This window comes from Arvicola amphibius, chromosome 6, assembly GCF_903992535.2.
Source record: "Arvicola amphibius chromosome 6, mArvAmp1.2, whole genome shotgun sequence".
Classification (NCBI taxonomy): domain Eukaryota; kingdom Metazoa; phylum Chordata; class Mammalia; order Rodentia; family Cricetidae; genus Arvicola; species Arvicola amphibius.
Window position 1 is genome coordinate 7,680,819 of NC_052052.2, and position 15,135 is coordinate 7,695,953.

The following is a 15,135-nucleotide window of genomic DNA, read 5'->3' on the forward strand; positions in this document are numbered from 1 at the left end:
TACGTGGATCCCAGGAAACAAGCTCAGTTTTAGCGGTAAGCACCTTTACCCATTTGCTGGCCAGGGCTGGCTTCAAACTTACAGTCCCCTTGCCTTAACTGCCTGTGCTCTGGATTCCAGGTGTGCGCCATCAAACCCAGCTCTAACTTCAACATCCTGTTTGGTCACACAGTTCCTTACAAAGTTAAAGTTAACATTTTGGGAAGCCTGGGATGTGGTTCAGAGTGTCCCCTTAGCATGCGTGAAGCTGTAGGTTCAGTCTCCGCCACCACACGAACCAGGTGTGGCATTGCACTTGTAATCCTAGCACTTGGGAGGTGGAGGCAAGACAATCAGAAATTCAGTGGTGGTGGCACACGCCTGTAATCCCAGCACTTGGGAGGCAGAGGCAGGCTGATCTCTGTGAGTTCAAGGCCATCCTGGTCTACAGAGTGAGTTCCGGGACGGCCAGAACTGTTACATAGAGAATCCTTGTCAATAATAATAATAATCATCATCATCAGAAGTTCAAGGTCATCTCCTCCTGCATAGCAAGTTCAAGGTCACCCTGAGATGCATGAGACCCTTGTTTTAAAATAAGCAAACAACTGCTCAAAAAAAACATAAAAATAAAAACAAAAACTGTTCCATGAATAAAGTCAGCATTTTTCCCTTGCTGAGGCGGGAGCCCCATGGCTCAACTAGCGCTCTGCCACTGGACTACTTCCCCAGCCCAAAGTCAACTTTCTAAAGTGTAATTTCACATGCAACTATAGATTTCCTGTTTCTCCTTTAAAAGCTGAAATTTCTAGCAAGATGAGGCAGAGGTTGAGCCTCTGCTCACCGAAGGGGCCTTTTCTAGCTTGGCCAGGGCCCGTTACACTTCCGGCTCATAGCTGCATTCTGCCACTACCAGCCATGGAACCTTAGCAACTCATGTTTTGCCCACTTGTCCACTCTGTAGCACGGGGGCATAAACAGCACTTCCTACCGACCGCTGCTGTAAAGGTGAGACAGTCAACATCAGCAGAGCAGGGGTAGGGGCGTGGCTCAGTGGAGGAGAACTTGCCTGGAATTTATCAGTGAGGGGCCAGGGGCATGGCTCAGTGGTGAAGAACCGGCCTAGAATCTATCTTTGAGGGGCCAGGGGCATGGCTCAGTGGCGGAGAACTGGTCTGGAATCTATCAGTGAGGGGACAGGGACGTGGCTCATGGACAGAACGCTCGCCTAGTAGATGTAAAGTCCCGAGTTCCATCCTTAGCGCCAACATAAATAAGTTCCAAAGCAGCAGCCATAGCCATGCCCGGTGTGGCAGGAAGAGTGGAAGATAAGCTTTGCTGAAGAAATGGAGGCTTGAGTTCAATTCCCTACTCCTTTCTCCGTCTGACACATTCATTTCTGCTGTGAGTTTGCAACCCTCCCCTCTCCCCAGTCAAGCCTCTCTCTACTCCAGGGCTACAGAGGAACTTGAGCTTAAGGGTGCCACCAAGCAATGACACACTGGAGTACACCGTAGGTCTGTGTTCTTCCAAGTGAGGACGGTTCATCGCTCCTCGGTGCAGGGGACCCAAACCTGATGCCTGTAATTCTTTGACATGATCTGGGTTAAATCAGGACCCAGTGCTGCTGAAATCGTTCTGTGGATAAAACGCTTGCCTCAAAAGGGTAGGGACCTGAGTTTGGAGCCTCAGAACCCCCACAAAACCAGATGCAGTAGCTGGAGTCGATCATCTCAGCATTCCTATAGCAAGACAGGAGGCAGCGCCCAGAGGCTCCACAGAAGGCAGACAGCCTGGCACAGGGAGGTGCAAGTGAGAGGCCCTGTCTCAAAGAAAGAAAGTTGAGAACTGACTGCTGAGGCTGACCTCCGACCCTGGCACACAAGAAACTCATCCCGTGCATGAGAGAGAGAGAGAGAGAGAGAGAGAGAGAGAGAGAGAGAGAGAGAGAGAGAGAGAGAGGAGGGGGAGAAGGATGAGGAGAGGGATAGACTCTGATGGCAAGTCAGCAACTTTCCTTCTTTTTTTTAATGGTTTTTCGAGACAGGGTTTCTCTGTGGCTTTGGAGCCTGTCCTGGAACTAGCTCTTGTAGACCAGGCTGGCCTCGAACTCACAGAGATCCGCCTGCCTCTGCCTCCCGAGTGCTGGGATTAAAGGCGTGCGCCACCACCACCCAGCCTTACTTTTTTTTTTTTTTTGCCAGCAATTTTCCTTAATCCAGAGAGAAAAACAGAGAACACACTCACACTGTTCTGACCGTCACCGGATGACTTAAAGAACACAGCTGCAGCTGGGCGGTGGTGGCGCACGCCTTTAATCCCAGCACTCGGGAGGCAGAGGCAGATGGATCTCTGTGAGTTCGAGACCAGCCTGGTCTACAAGAGCTAGTTCCAGGACAGGCTCCAAAGCCACAGAGAAACTCTGTCTCGAAAAAAAAACAAACAAACAAACAAACAAACGAACAACAAAAAAAAAGAACACAGCTGCAGAGACTTCAATTGTCACCACCCCTTGTCCCAACACATGACTCAATGCCCAAAAGCCCAGAGGGAGGTGATATCCAGTCAACACTAAATATCCGCAGAGAATGGGCCTACCCTGTGTCTCTAGCTGTCACCTCCGCTGGACCACATCCCAAAGCTCAGGAACCACAGTCCTCTACCTGGGCCTTTGAAGAGAAGCCAGCCCCGGATGACCATCACCACCATCGGAACCCTCCGGGGCCCTTCCTGGCTCTCCCCACCCTTCCCTGTCCTCCCCAGTTCTCCTCAGCCTTCCCTGGCCCTCCTGGGCCCTCCCCCAACCCTCTCCGGGCCCTCTCCACCCTCCCAGACCCTCCCCGGACTCTCCCTTGTCCTCCTGGACCCTCCCCGAACCCTCCCTGGCCCTCCCCAAACCCTCCCAGGCCTTTCCAAGTTGTTACCTGAATGAATGAGGGGTGGCAGCGGACCCTCTGTTCACCCAGCCTCGACGCGACCACGGGACACTTCATTATACAGAGATCACTCTGCTTCAACCTTTTTGTCCCTTTTTGAAACATTCTGATTTCCAACCTGTAATTTGCTTTCTGGACGTCGGGCAAAATTCACATGTTCAAACGAAAGAAGAACATGCAGTTAATGGGCCACAATTATAGGTCAGCCTCTGCTCACAGCGGGCACCATGGATGTGGGCACAATGAGAAGCCTGTCTCATGAAGGAGCTAAGAAGCAAGCTGAAGGGTCTCTGGCACAGGGACCTTGGCAGATTCTGGCCTGTGACAGTTCAGCCCTGACAGGGGAAGTCCCTGGGGATGACCCTGGACCAAGGGACTGCTCTGTCTTTCAGAAGGTCACCCTTAAAGAGACAGCATGGGTTTTTAATCCGCTCATTCCTGACAACAGCCTGTTTCCTTCTACCCCAGTAAGAAATCCCTTGGTCCCATTCTACAGTTGAGGCAGTTGAGGCTCCGCACATGAGAGCAACTAAGCAAACAGTACATGGCTGTTTCTGCAACAGAGCTGCAACAGAGCTTCAACATGCCAGGCCAAAGGACCCCTCAGCACCTAGGTGTCTTCCTTCAGCCCTGCAAGAAGTCCGAGTGTGAGCCCTGGAGTGGGGGGGTGAAGTGAGGTATGTGGGGGTGGGGGTGAGGGTCTGTCAAGAAGGGCAGTGCTGACAGGAGAGGGGCAGGGGGGTTGCTGGAGAGAAGATGATAGGCCAGGCGTGGGGATACACACCTAGAACCCAGCACTCAGGAGGCTGAGGCAGGAGGAGCCAAGGACTGCTTGGGCTACAGAGTGAGTTCGACGCCAGCCTGTGCAAAGAGAGCCTGCCTCAAAGTAAAAGACTGCTTTTTTTAAAGGGTGTGTGTGTGTGTGTGTGTGTGTGTGTGTGTGTGGAGTTGGTGGTACACACCTTTAGTCCCAGCATTTGGGAGGCAGAGGTAGACAGCTCTCTGTGTGTTCGAGGCCAGCCTGGTCTACATAGGTGGTATGTTCCAGGCTAGGGTTCATAGGGAGACGCTGTCTCAAAGCAACAACAAAAGAAGCTGGATGTGTAACTCAATGGTGTGCACTTGCCTGGCATCCTAGCATACGTGGGGCCCTGAATTCTGACCCCAGCACGGAAAAGCAATAGTTTCTCAAACCCACCTCTTTCTGCACAAAGCAGCCCGAATACAAAGCTCGGAAGATGAAGCCGCCCTCCTGAGCAGGACGCAAGAGGAAACCACATTTTGTAAGAAGAGAATCCAGGTGGTTGGGGGCCCTCGTGGTGCCTGTGACAGAAACAGAAAGGACCATGGGAGAACAGCGGAGGCCAGGTCAGGAGCATCCAACACCCAGACATAAGCCCATGGCTGCTCTGTTCTGGAGCGCCGGAGAACAGCAAAGATAGGAAGCCTGTTGGTTCTGCCAGATATCCATGCAGACTCTCCCACCCCACCCACCTCCCAGCTCTGGGCCCAGCCTGGGCTGTAGAAGCTGCCTTCTCATTCCTCTCCTGCTCCTTCCCTCCACAGCAACCAACAGAGTCCCATGCAAGCCTGCCGCAGATGGCTGTGCTCTCCATTCAGAGACCCATGTGAGACACACCTAGCCTCTCACTGCTCTCTCTCCCTCTGCCTTAGCCATACTGGCCTCCCTGTTACTTCTAACGCATCGTGGGTACACCTGGGACCTTTTCACTGGCAATATCTTCCACCTGGACCGCTCTTCTAGATACCTGCGTGGCTCAGTCCACCACTCTCAAGTCTTTAAGTCAATCCCCCTTGTCAACGAGGCCTCTGCCAGCCGAGGCTCCATCGCCCTCTCTTAACCTCGCCATGCTCTCAGGCCCCCTTTCTGCATCACAATTACCACCTCGCCTGCTGAAAATTGTCTATGACTCCAGCAGTGGTCCTGTTGCCCTCCACCCAAATGCCAGCCCCATGGCGCCAAGAGTATTTATCTGTTTTGTTCTTCGCCGTATCCCTAGCGCCTTAAGCTGCATCTGGCGCGTAGAGAGTTCTCAGTAAACATTTATTGGATGAGGAAAACACAAAGAGGAATAGCACTGAGCAGAGGGATTACAGGCAGTTTTCATTATCGTCTTTAGATTTCTTCTGTTTCCATAATTATCTTGTGTTGCTTTTGAGGTGATTTTTTTTTATCAAGTCCCCCACCCTCCCACCCCAAAGCCCACACTTTTCATTCCCAGATAGTTGACAGAGGAGGAATACGCCCTTGCAGGAGACAGCTCCGGCAGCCTGGATGTGGGGGGACTCTCGGGTGACATGCCTCCCTTCTAAGGGCGTGCAGCCTTCACAGCTATCTTTAGCAGGAGATCAAGGCCGAGCCTCTGGTTCTGAAAGGCACATCACTGGGGAAATAAAGTGTCTCAGCCTGGATGTGCAAATTGACCCGGGTCCCTTTAGTTCCCCATTCACGTCTGCACTTTGTAAATATTTGCCCGCATCCCGCTGCTTGCACCTGCTTGCTGTCCCTTCAACTTTATGGAAGGCAGCAGGCAGCGTCGTTTCTGCATCCCCACCTGGCGCTGCCTAGTCAAAGAAAAGCCAGCGCTTCCTCCGAAGCCACAGGTGTCTCTGACAGCGTCTAAAACTAATGGCCTGTGGCTGGCTGCTGTGACTAATTCCCTGATTATTGACTTTATGATTTTACACTTAAAACTTCTTTATAATAACACACAGAAGTGTTTAATGGGCTCTATCCAGAGCCATAAAAATTACTTATTGAACAAGCGTTTTAAAACTATTAATCTATTGTTTTCCATTAATAATGGCTTTCCAAAGAACAGGCGACAGCTTAATGTATCCTCCGCGTTTTCTCCTGGAAAAGTGGCCTTTTAATACACAAAGCCACTCCGGTTCCAGAGGCGTCGCCGGCTGACTGACCATCCCAGGGCCAGTTCAGGATTCAGGACACAGCAGTCCCAGACAGCACTGTAGAATTCCCAGACTAAGCCAGGCCTGGTGGCTCACAACTCTATTTCCAATGCTGGGAAGACTGAGACAGGACTGCCATGAGTCTGGGGCCAGCCTGGACCACATAGGGTAGCCTGGGCAACACCATATGATCCTGCCTTAAAAAAAAATAAAGCAAGGTTGAAAAATCAAAAATAAGGAAGGAAGGAAGGAAGGAAGGAAGGAAGGAAGAGGAGGGAAGGAGAGAGGGAAGAAGGAAGAAAGGAAAGAAGGAAAAGGCATTCTGAGATGGGAAGGCTTCCCTCCTTGATTTCTTCATTTTTTGTACAAAGGAGAGGAAACATTTTGGTGTCTTCCTTGCAGCTTCTGTGACCAATGGCACCACAGGCGGTGCGCTTCAAGAACGTTCTGCATCCTTCTAGAAGTTTCCAGAAGGTCTTCCTCCTGGAAAATGGGTAAGCTCATGGTTCAAAGTTTTCTGAAAGACATAATTTCTTGTCCATTTGGCTGTTTTAGGCATGAAACTTCCCACCAAGCATGAAATAGTGGTTCCAGTGGGTAAGACCGCGGACCAGGGACTGGAGAATTGACTCCGTGGCTAAGAGACCCTGCTGCTGCTCTTCAGAGGACCTGGCTTAGCTCCCATCATTCACAGGGTAACCCACAACCATTTGCTGCCCCAGTTCCAGGAGGCCCACGCCCTCTTCTGGCTCCCACTAGCCATGCAGGTATGTGGTGCACGGACTCACATGCAGCAAAATCCCCATACATGTGCAATAGAGGTTTAAAGAGAAAAAAAGAAAAGAATTGTCGGCCAGCAAGAAGGCTCAGTGGGTAAAGGCACTTGTCACCAAGCCTGATGACCTGAGTTCAATATCTGGGATCCACGTGGTTGAAGGAGAGAACCAAATCCTGCAAGTCATCCTCTGACCTCCACACGCTCACTGTGGCACATTTTTGTAAACACTGCATTTTAGTGTGCATGCAAGCGCATGCGCACATGCACAACTAATGAAATAAGCAGAACATTTTAAAAATACATTTTTTAATTGTCCTATTAACTTCATAGTGTGATTTAAGTTTAGAGACATACTAGCACCTGATGGGCACTTCAATCCAGGCTTGGGGCCATTTGTCCACTGAGCAAATGTCTATTAGGAGTCTCCTAAGCATGAGATGGAGTCCTTAACCCTGGAGGAGCCATAGCTATCAACACGGAGCACATGGGCTGTGCCTGCTCCCTGAAACCTGCTGGTGGCACTGATGACAAGCATGTGAACAAGAGTAGAAGGTCATTTTAAGTAGGAACCAGACTGAGAGGAACAGGGATGTGTGTGTGACCTTGGAGAAGGTCAGGGGAAAGCTTGTAGCCCAGCGAAGCCTTCCAGGGAACTGCAGTGCCCGTGTCCTGGTGTGAGAAATGCATTGGAGAACCTGGGGTGGGGGGGGGGGTGCTGAGAAGATAGCTTACCCGGAGGGTGCAGGACCCTAGCCAGCCATTGCCTCAAACCCTGTACGTGGCTCCTCGGGACCTGCAGGGTCATGTAGTCTGAGAAGCACTCGACCTTCCCTGTGGGGTAAAGAAGTTGCTGCTGAGGAGGCAGAGAGGACACAAGGGAGAGCGGGAGGAAAGGAGGAAGAGTGGACAGGCTTCCTTCTAAGCCTACTGCAGTGAGCAGCCAGGAGGGGCTCACCCCTGCATCTAGCCATAGTGATCAGCCAGGAAGGGGCTCACCCCTGCATCTAGACACAGTGAGCAGCCAGGAGGGACTCACCCCTGCATCTAGCCAGCGTCTTATGGGGAGACCAGGAGCAATGTGATTCCCTGGTGAGCGTGGGCACCCGGAGTCAGAACATATGGATCTAAATCCCTTCCATGTGTGCGTGCATGTGCGTGTGTGCGTGCATGTGCGTGTGTGTATATGTATGTGCATGTGTGCTCGCGTGTGTGCATGTGTGCACATGTGCACGTGTGCATGAATGTGTGTGTGCGCGTATGTGTGCGTGTGTGCACATGTATGTGTCTGTCTGTCTGTCCGTGTGCCTGTTGCTTAGTCTGTTCCTTCCTGGAATTGACTGTATGAGAGTAATGATAAGTAATGATAATGATGATGGGAGGTGACAAGGACAGTAATGATGATGATGATGATGATGATGATGATACAATGGGGGACCCAACCTATGTTCTCTCCCAGAGCCTAATTTTAGTCTTCATCCTTTGCCAGGATGGACGGTAACTGCCGGCAAAACCTTTCCTGAGGGCTGAGAGTCCCTCTAGGGGGCAAACAAACCTGAGGGTCCCACCCTGTTCTTATGCCACGGTCACATCCCCTCTCTCACGGACGAGCTCAGTAATGGAAAACCTGGCTGAGGATGTGGCTTAGGGGGCAAGAGCTCCTGCTGAGCAAGCATGAGGATCTGAGTTCAAGTCCCCAGTACCGATGTAAACAGCCACGAGTGGCCATAGGTGCACTTCCCACCGAGTGCTGGCGGATATAGAGACCAAGGTTTGCTGGCCACCAATGTAACTCCAGGTTCAGTGAAAGAGCCCGATAACTGACACCCTCCTCTGGCCTCCGCGTGTGAAGGGGCGCACACGCCCAGACACATGCATCTGTCATACACATACACACAAAATAACCTACTTTGTAAAGGGGGGGCGGTGAGATGGCTCAGCAAGTACTTGTGCTTGGCACCCCAAACATGTTGATCTGCCAACCTCATTTAGATCCTCAGAACCTGTATGCCTTAGGTTCCTGTCGCTGTCATAAAAGACTTGGTCAAAGGAGACTTGGGAAGGAAGGGGTTTAAATACAGGGCAGGAGCCTAGAGGCAGGAACCAAAGAAGGCCATGGAGGGGTGCTGCTTACTGGCTTGTTGTACACACACACACACACACACACACACACACACGCACACCCGCTTGCTCAGACTGCTTTCTTATACAACTCAGGACCACCTGCTCACCAGCAACATTGCCCACAGTAACTGCTCCTCCTTCATCAGTCTTTAATCAAGAAAATGCAGGGCCAGGTATGCACACGCCTTTAATCCCAGTCCTCAGGGGGCAGAGGCAAGTGGATCTCTGTGAGTTCCAGGCCAGCCAGGACTACATGAGACCCTGTCTCAAAAACAAACAAACAAACAAACAGAAAACAAAATAAAACAAAAACTGAAAAGCCTACTCCACTTTGTGGCTGGAGAATTAGCTCAGTGGAAGAGCACTGGGCTTCCTTCAGAGGCCCTGCGTTCAATTTCCAGCATCTGCGTGGTGGCTCACAACCATCTAACACTATAGTCCCATAGGATACGATGCCCTCTTCTGGTGTGCAGATAAAATGTGAGGGTGAAACACTCATATCCATAAAGTACATGATAAATAAAATAAATCTAAAAGGAAAGGAGGGAAAAAGGGAAGGAAAGGAGGGGGGAGGAGGGGTAGGGAGGAGGGAGGGAGAGAAAATGCCTCACAGACTTGTCTGTGGGCATTCTGATGGAGGCATTTTCTCAACTGAGGTTCGTCTTCTCAGATAACTTTCGCTTGTGTCAGGTTCACATATATGTACACACACACACACACACACACACACACACACCAGGATACCATATAAAGAGGGAAGGAGAGGACCAACTCCACAAAACTGTCCTCTATGTATGCCGTGGCATGTGTGCCCCCCCACCATACACACACACACACACACACACACACACACTAACAACAATGAATAAAATCAGAAGTTATTTCTTTAAAAATATCATCAGGGAGTGTGGGGAAAGGCCACAACATAGGACTTGGCCCAGGATGAATGCTCAACAAATATCTATCTGTTCCTCTTATAATGTCTTCTGTGTGGCGAGGGGCTGACGGTGAAGGCCCAGGGTTCTGCTGCCTGGCTGAAGTCAGGGCTCTCCTACTCATCGGTGGGGAGACTGAAGACAAGTCCCTCACCCCTCCAGACTCTAACGTAAAAAATGAGTTAGATTTCCCTGTGTGGTGGTACATGTCTTTAATCCCAGCACTTGAGAGGCAAATCTCTATGCTTCAAAGCCAGCCTAGTCTATATGAGTTCCAGGCCGGCCAATGCTATATATTGAGACCCTATATCAAAACAAACAGCAAAGGTCAAAACAGCAAAACAAATTAGTGGACCCCAAGACTGCATGCCAAGCCTGGTACGTGAGCCCGTGACAGCTATTTCAAAATAAGGGCTTCCTCAGTGAGAGGGAGCCCAGGCTCTGACTGCAGCCATCCCTGGGAACCCAAGCACTCGGCCAGTGCTAGGTGGCAGAGGGGTCTGCCGTCCAGGCTAGAGCACTGGCTACGAATGCTTCTGACTTCCACGTAACCACAGCAGGCAGGCAGGTTATCAGTCTGAGAAGAGGGGAACCGCCTGAAGCCTGGTGTGAACCAGAAAAGCGTGATTGATTTACCTGTCAGAGCTCCATGTGCCAGGCGAGGCCTGTCCTTGTTTGACCCGAAGGGGAGGACCCATGGGAACACAGCAGGCTGAATACAAGCCAGACAGACGGCCCTGTGAGGAAGGGAGAAGGGTGTGGAGCGGGTGCCCAGCCCAGCAGGGCTGCCGAGCCTGACTTCATTCACTCAGGCAGTTAGATCTCATCTTTGGTTTTGTTTTCTTTTACTTTTTATTGCTGTTTTGTCAGGTTGTGTTTTAGCATAGTTTCCACCATGTAGCCTAGGGTACCTTAACCTCACCATCCAGCCCAGACTGGCCTCTAACTTGTAATCCTCCCGTCTTTGCCTACCATACGCCTAGGTGCACAATATCTCAGCTACACTTCATTCAGTCAATTGTATTTATGCATCTATGGATTTTATTATTTTTTATTTTTGCTCTGCTAGGGGTCAAATCCGGGCCATTAGAATGCTAAGCAAGCACTATACCATTGAGTTACACCCTCGCCCCAGAGATATATCGTTTGCATGGTGCCTACCATGGGCAGCAGCCAGGACAGAGACCAAGCAGCAATGGCAAATAGAAAAATGAATAGAGGGATCTCCCATAGCAAGCACTGAAGCAGAAACAGGAATAAGACCCAAAAAGCCGGGGGAGGGGGGTCGCGGAGGGAGAGTATCTCCTGGAAGGTCAATGTAAAAAGATAATTTCCAAAAAGGCAACATTGTGGTTCTCATACAGATTTTGTTTTGATTTTCTGTTTTTTTGTTTTTCGAGATAGGGTTTCTCTGTGTAGCCCTGGCTGTCCTGGAATTCACTCTTTAGACCAGGATGGCCTCCAACTCACAGAGATCCACCTGCCTCTGCCTCCTGAGCACTGGGATTAAAAGGAGTGTGTCACCATCACCCGGTTTATACAGAATTTTTTAAATGAATATGTATTAAAATTTTATTAAATAATTATTAATGAAGAAACCCTGCAGATTTACAGCCGGTTCAAAGGAGAGAGAGAAACAAAAAGAACAGACATATTTTCTAGATCCAGGATGTCGGAAGGAATTTGCAGACAGACTGGAAACCAGCTCAGTCCACGGGAGGCAGAATTACTGAATGAAAAAAGCCCTCCTTGGTCACATGCACCAGTCCCTGACAAGAACCCTTCGCAGGCCCCAGGGCTGTCCACAGTGTAAGGCTCCACAAGGTGTTGGAGAGTCGGCTTCATTGGCTAAATACCTGCCAGGCAAGCATGAGGACTTGAGTTTGGATTACTAGTGTCCATGTAAAAAGCCAACCGGTGTGATGTACACCTGGGATCCTAGCACTGGAAGGAGAGGGCGGGAGGGAGGGGGGGCGGCGAGGGTGGGGGCGGGGGCAGAGTCATGTGGTTCCTATCGGCTTCCTGGCTAGCTAGTCTGTCTGGATTGGTGAGTCCCAGGTTCAGTGAGATAACTTGTCTTAAAAAGGGGCCAGGTGGTAGTGCTGCATGCCTTAAATCCCAGCACTTGGGAGAGGTAGACGAATCTCTGAGTTCGAGGCCAGCCTGGTATACAGAGCAAGTTCTAGGACAGGCTCCAAAGCTACACTGCAAAACCCTGTCTCAGAGACCAAAAAGAAAAGAAAAAAAGAAAAAGAAAAGAAAAGAAAAAAGAAAAAAAAAGAAGGTAGTATAATAGAAATCCCTAAATGCCTATATTCACAGTTTGCAAGTTATGGATAGCCTCAACCGAGGAATGGATAAAGAAAATGCTGTATTTGCAAACAATAGAATAATTCATTGTTTCTCAACCTAACAAATAAGATTAGAAGATTGTGTCATCTGCAGGTATGGATAGATCAAATAAATCAGAGTCAGAAAAAAAAGGTGAAGCCAGCATGGTGGTCACATCTTTAATTCCAGAACTGTGAGTCAGAGGCAGGGGGACCTCTGTGAGTTCAAGGTCAGCCTGGTCTACACAATGAGTTCCAGTCCAGCCAGAGCTACATAGAGAGACCCTGTCTCAAAACACTCATAAAATAATTATTATAATAATAGCAATACTGAAGCAATGAGGAGATGGAGAATAACAAATAGATAAATAAATAAATAAGCCAGTGGTTGTGATGCATACCTTTAATTCCAGCACTCAGAGGCATGGGCAGAGGGATCTCTGTGAGTTCAAGGTAAGCCCGGTCTACAGAGCGAGTTCCAGGACAGCCAGGGCTACTACGCAGAGAGACCTTGTCTCAAAGAAAAAAGCAAAAAAAAAAAAAAAAAAAAAAAAAAACCCAAAAAAAAAAAAAAAAGTGGAGAACAATAAAGACAATAAAGGAGGAACTCAGTGTCTACCTTTAGCCCTCCCACACACACAAATGCACACATGCACCTCCATACATACTCTTGTATGTGCCTGCCTCCCTTGACAAGGTATATTCACACATGTATACGCATATGTAACACATAGTAATAAATAGTAAAATAATAACAGGATCACAAACTAAGATAAGGAATGCTGGAGTCAGAGAGAGAAAATGTCAGTACTAAGCAAGCCACTTCCAATGGACATAGCCTGCAATTGTTAAAAGTCTCAGGTCTGTGAGCTGGCTCATTGGGGAAAGTGCTTGCCACCAAGCCTGATAAACAGAGGGGGATCCCTGGAACCCACGTGGAGGAGGAGAGAACCAACTCCACAAAATTGTCTCTGACTCCCCATGTGTGCAGTAGCTCACGGGTATATGAGCATGTACATCAATGTTAAAATATCAATAACCGATCAGTGACATAAATCAATGTTAAAAACAAATAACTTTCTGCTTATTTCAAAGTTTCTACATCAGATAAAACATCACTAATCGGGGCTGGAGAAATGAATGGCTCAACAGTTAAGAGCACCAGCTGCTCTTCCAGAGGTCCTGAGTTCAATTCCCAGCAACCACATGGTGGCTCATAACCATCTATAATGAGATCTGATGCCCTCTTCTGGCACAGAGCAATATATGCAGATAGAGCACTCATACTCAAGATAAACCTTTAAAAAAAATGCCATCAGTAAGCTGTGGCATTTGAACTAAGATGGGCAGCAAAGAATTCCAGGTTTCCATCCAGGGAGGTGTATTCCAGCCAGAGAGAGCAGGAGGTACAAACCCCAGGCATGGGGGAACGATCTGATGCATTCAAGGAACTAAACACAAAGGTCAGAACAAAAGTCTGACAAAGGACCAGACAGCGGGCGTGTGGGGAGGGCAGATACACCCTAGAGCCAGGAGTACTGAGATTTGACCTTACAGTAAATCAGAAGTTCTGGAGAACCCTGGGTGGGAAGGCAGAGGAACCCATGAGCTTCAGGGTTTCTCTCTGTAGCTGTGCCTGTCCTGGACCTCACCCTGTAGACCAGACTGGCCTTGAACTCACAGAGATCCACCTCCTGTCTCATCTCCTGCATGCTGGGATCAAAGGCGTGCGCCAGCACCTCCACATGATTTTTAGGCAGATAAATAAGAGTGTGTAATACTCTTGCAGAGGACTTCAGTTCCTAGCACACTCCCACACTGCGTACTCCACAACCATGTGCTCCAGAGACTCTGAGGCCTTCTTTTGGCCTCTATGGGGTCTCGTAGTCACCTGCACATATCCCTACACAGACACACACACATAGGCAGAATCTTTTTAAAGATAAAATAGATGGGCATGGTGGTGCTTGCCTTTATTCCCAGCACTTGGGAGGCAGAGACAGCTGGATCTCTGTGTTGGGGATAGCTCTCAGGACTCTGTACAGTCTAGATAAACACTACACCAACCAGAGCTACAGCCCTGGTCTTCAGAGCAAGCTTCAGGACAGCCAGGGCTACATAGTGAGACCTGTCTAAAAAAAAAAAAAAGAAAAAAAAACCACTCAGATCTCATTGTAGATGGTTGTGAGCCACTATGTGGTTGCTGGGAATTGAACTCAGAACCTTTGGAAGAGCAGTCAATGCTCTTAACCTCTGAGCCGTCTCTCCAGCCCCATAAATAAATGAATCAAAAAAAAAAAAAGGCCAGTTTTGAAGGACTGCATCAAGAGCCTAAACACTCCTGAAAGGCAACCTCCTTAAGTGGCATTTGAGAATAGCCCTGGGGTGAAAGACAGCACCTGGAAGAGCTGGCAGAAGCCAGGCCAGTGAGAAAGCTCCAGCTCCCAGAAGCTAGGAGATGGGTCCAACCCACCACTTTCAGAAGCCAGCACCATCTGAGGCTGCTCCCGCTGCGGCCTGTAACCAGCAATCTCGTTCCAACAGCGTCTCGGGCACGGAGCCCAAAAAGGCATGCATGAGGCTGTCCACAGAGCAAGGCTGTTCCCTCAGACTGGAAACCACCCAAATGCCTATCAGCCCGGGAATGGGTGCACTGGGACCTGCTCACTCTATGAGATAGCAGAGCACAAATAAAGGCAATATGCCTTGCGCGGTACATGTTCTGCTGAGAGACGTCAGACATGAGCGAGCATCTATCTCTCCTGTGATTGTATTTATAGAAAGGTCAAAAATAGTTATAGATGTTGCATTTGGTGGTGCAGATAGTGGTTCCTCTAGGGGGGAAATCGGAAGTCGCGAGGGGGGAGGTTCTAGTCATATGGGTGCTAGGATAGCAGTGTAAAGGGAAAATTGAAAAAGGCTCCTGAATGGACCCCTCAAGATACTATGTGTCTTCAGCAAAAAACTGGGCATTCCCTAGAGTGTGCCTCTTTCGTTTTCTGTGAGATATCACTGGAGCTATGGAACTCTGAGCACTGCGAAAACTGTTCTGACCCAGAAAATGTGAAAGAGGGTTTGGAGTTATAGCTCCATTGGTAGAGCTTTCATCCGGCTTGCATAGAACC

General features: G+C 49.3%; 1 protein-coding gene across 1 annotated transcript in view; it reads right to left on the minus strand.

Annotated features, from left to right (window-relative positions):
• C6H1orf127 (chromosome 6 C1orf127 homolog) overlaps positions 1-15,135 on the minus strand; it is a 30,990-nt gene that overhangs the window by 13,033 nt on the left and 2,822 nt on the right. Inside the window, 4 exon segments of the mRNA XM_038334350.2 lie at positions 2,904-3,047; positions 4,114-4,238; positions 7,357-7,455; positions 10,317-10,417. Of these exon segments, the coding sequence (XP_038190278.2) occupies positions 2,904-3,047; positions 4,114-4,238; positions 7,357-7,455; positions 10,317-10,417 (469 nt within the window).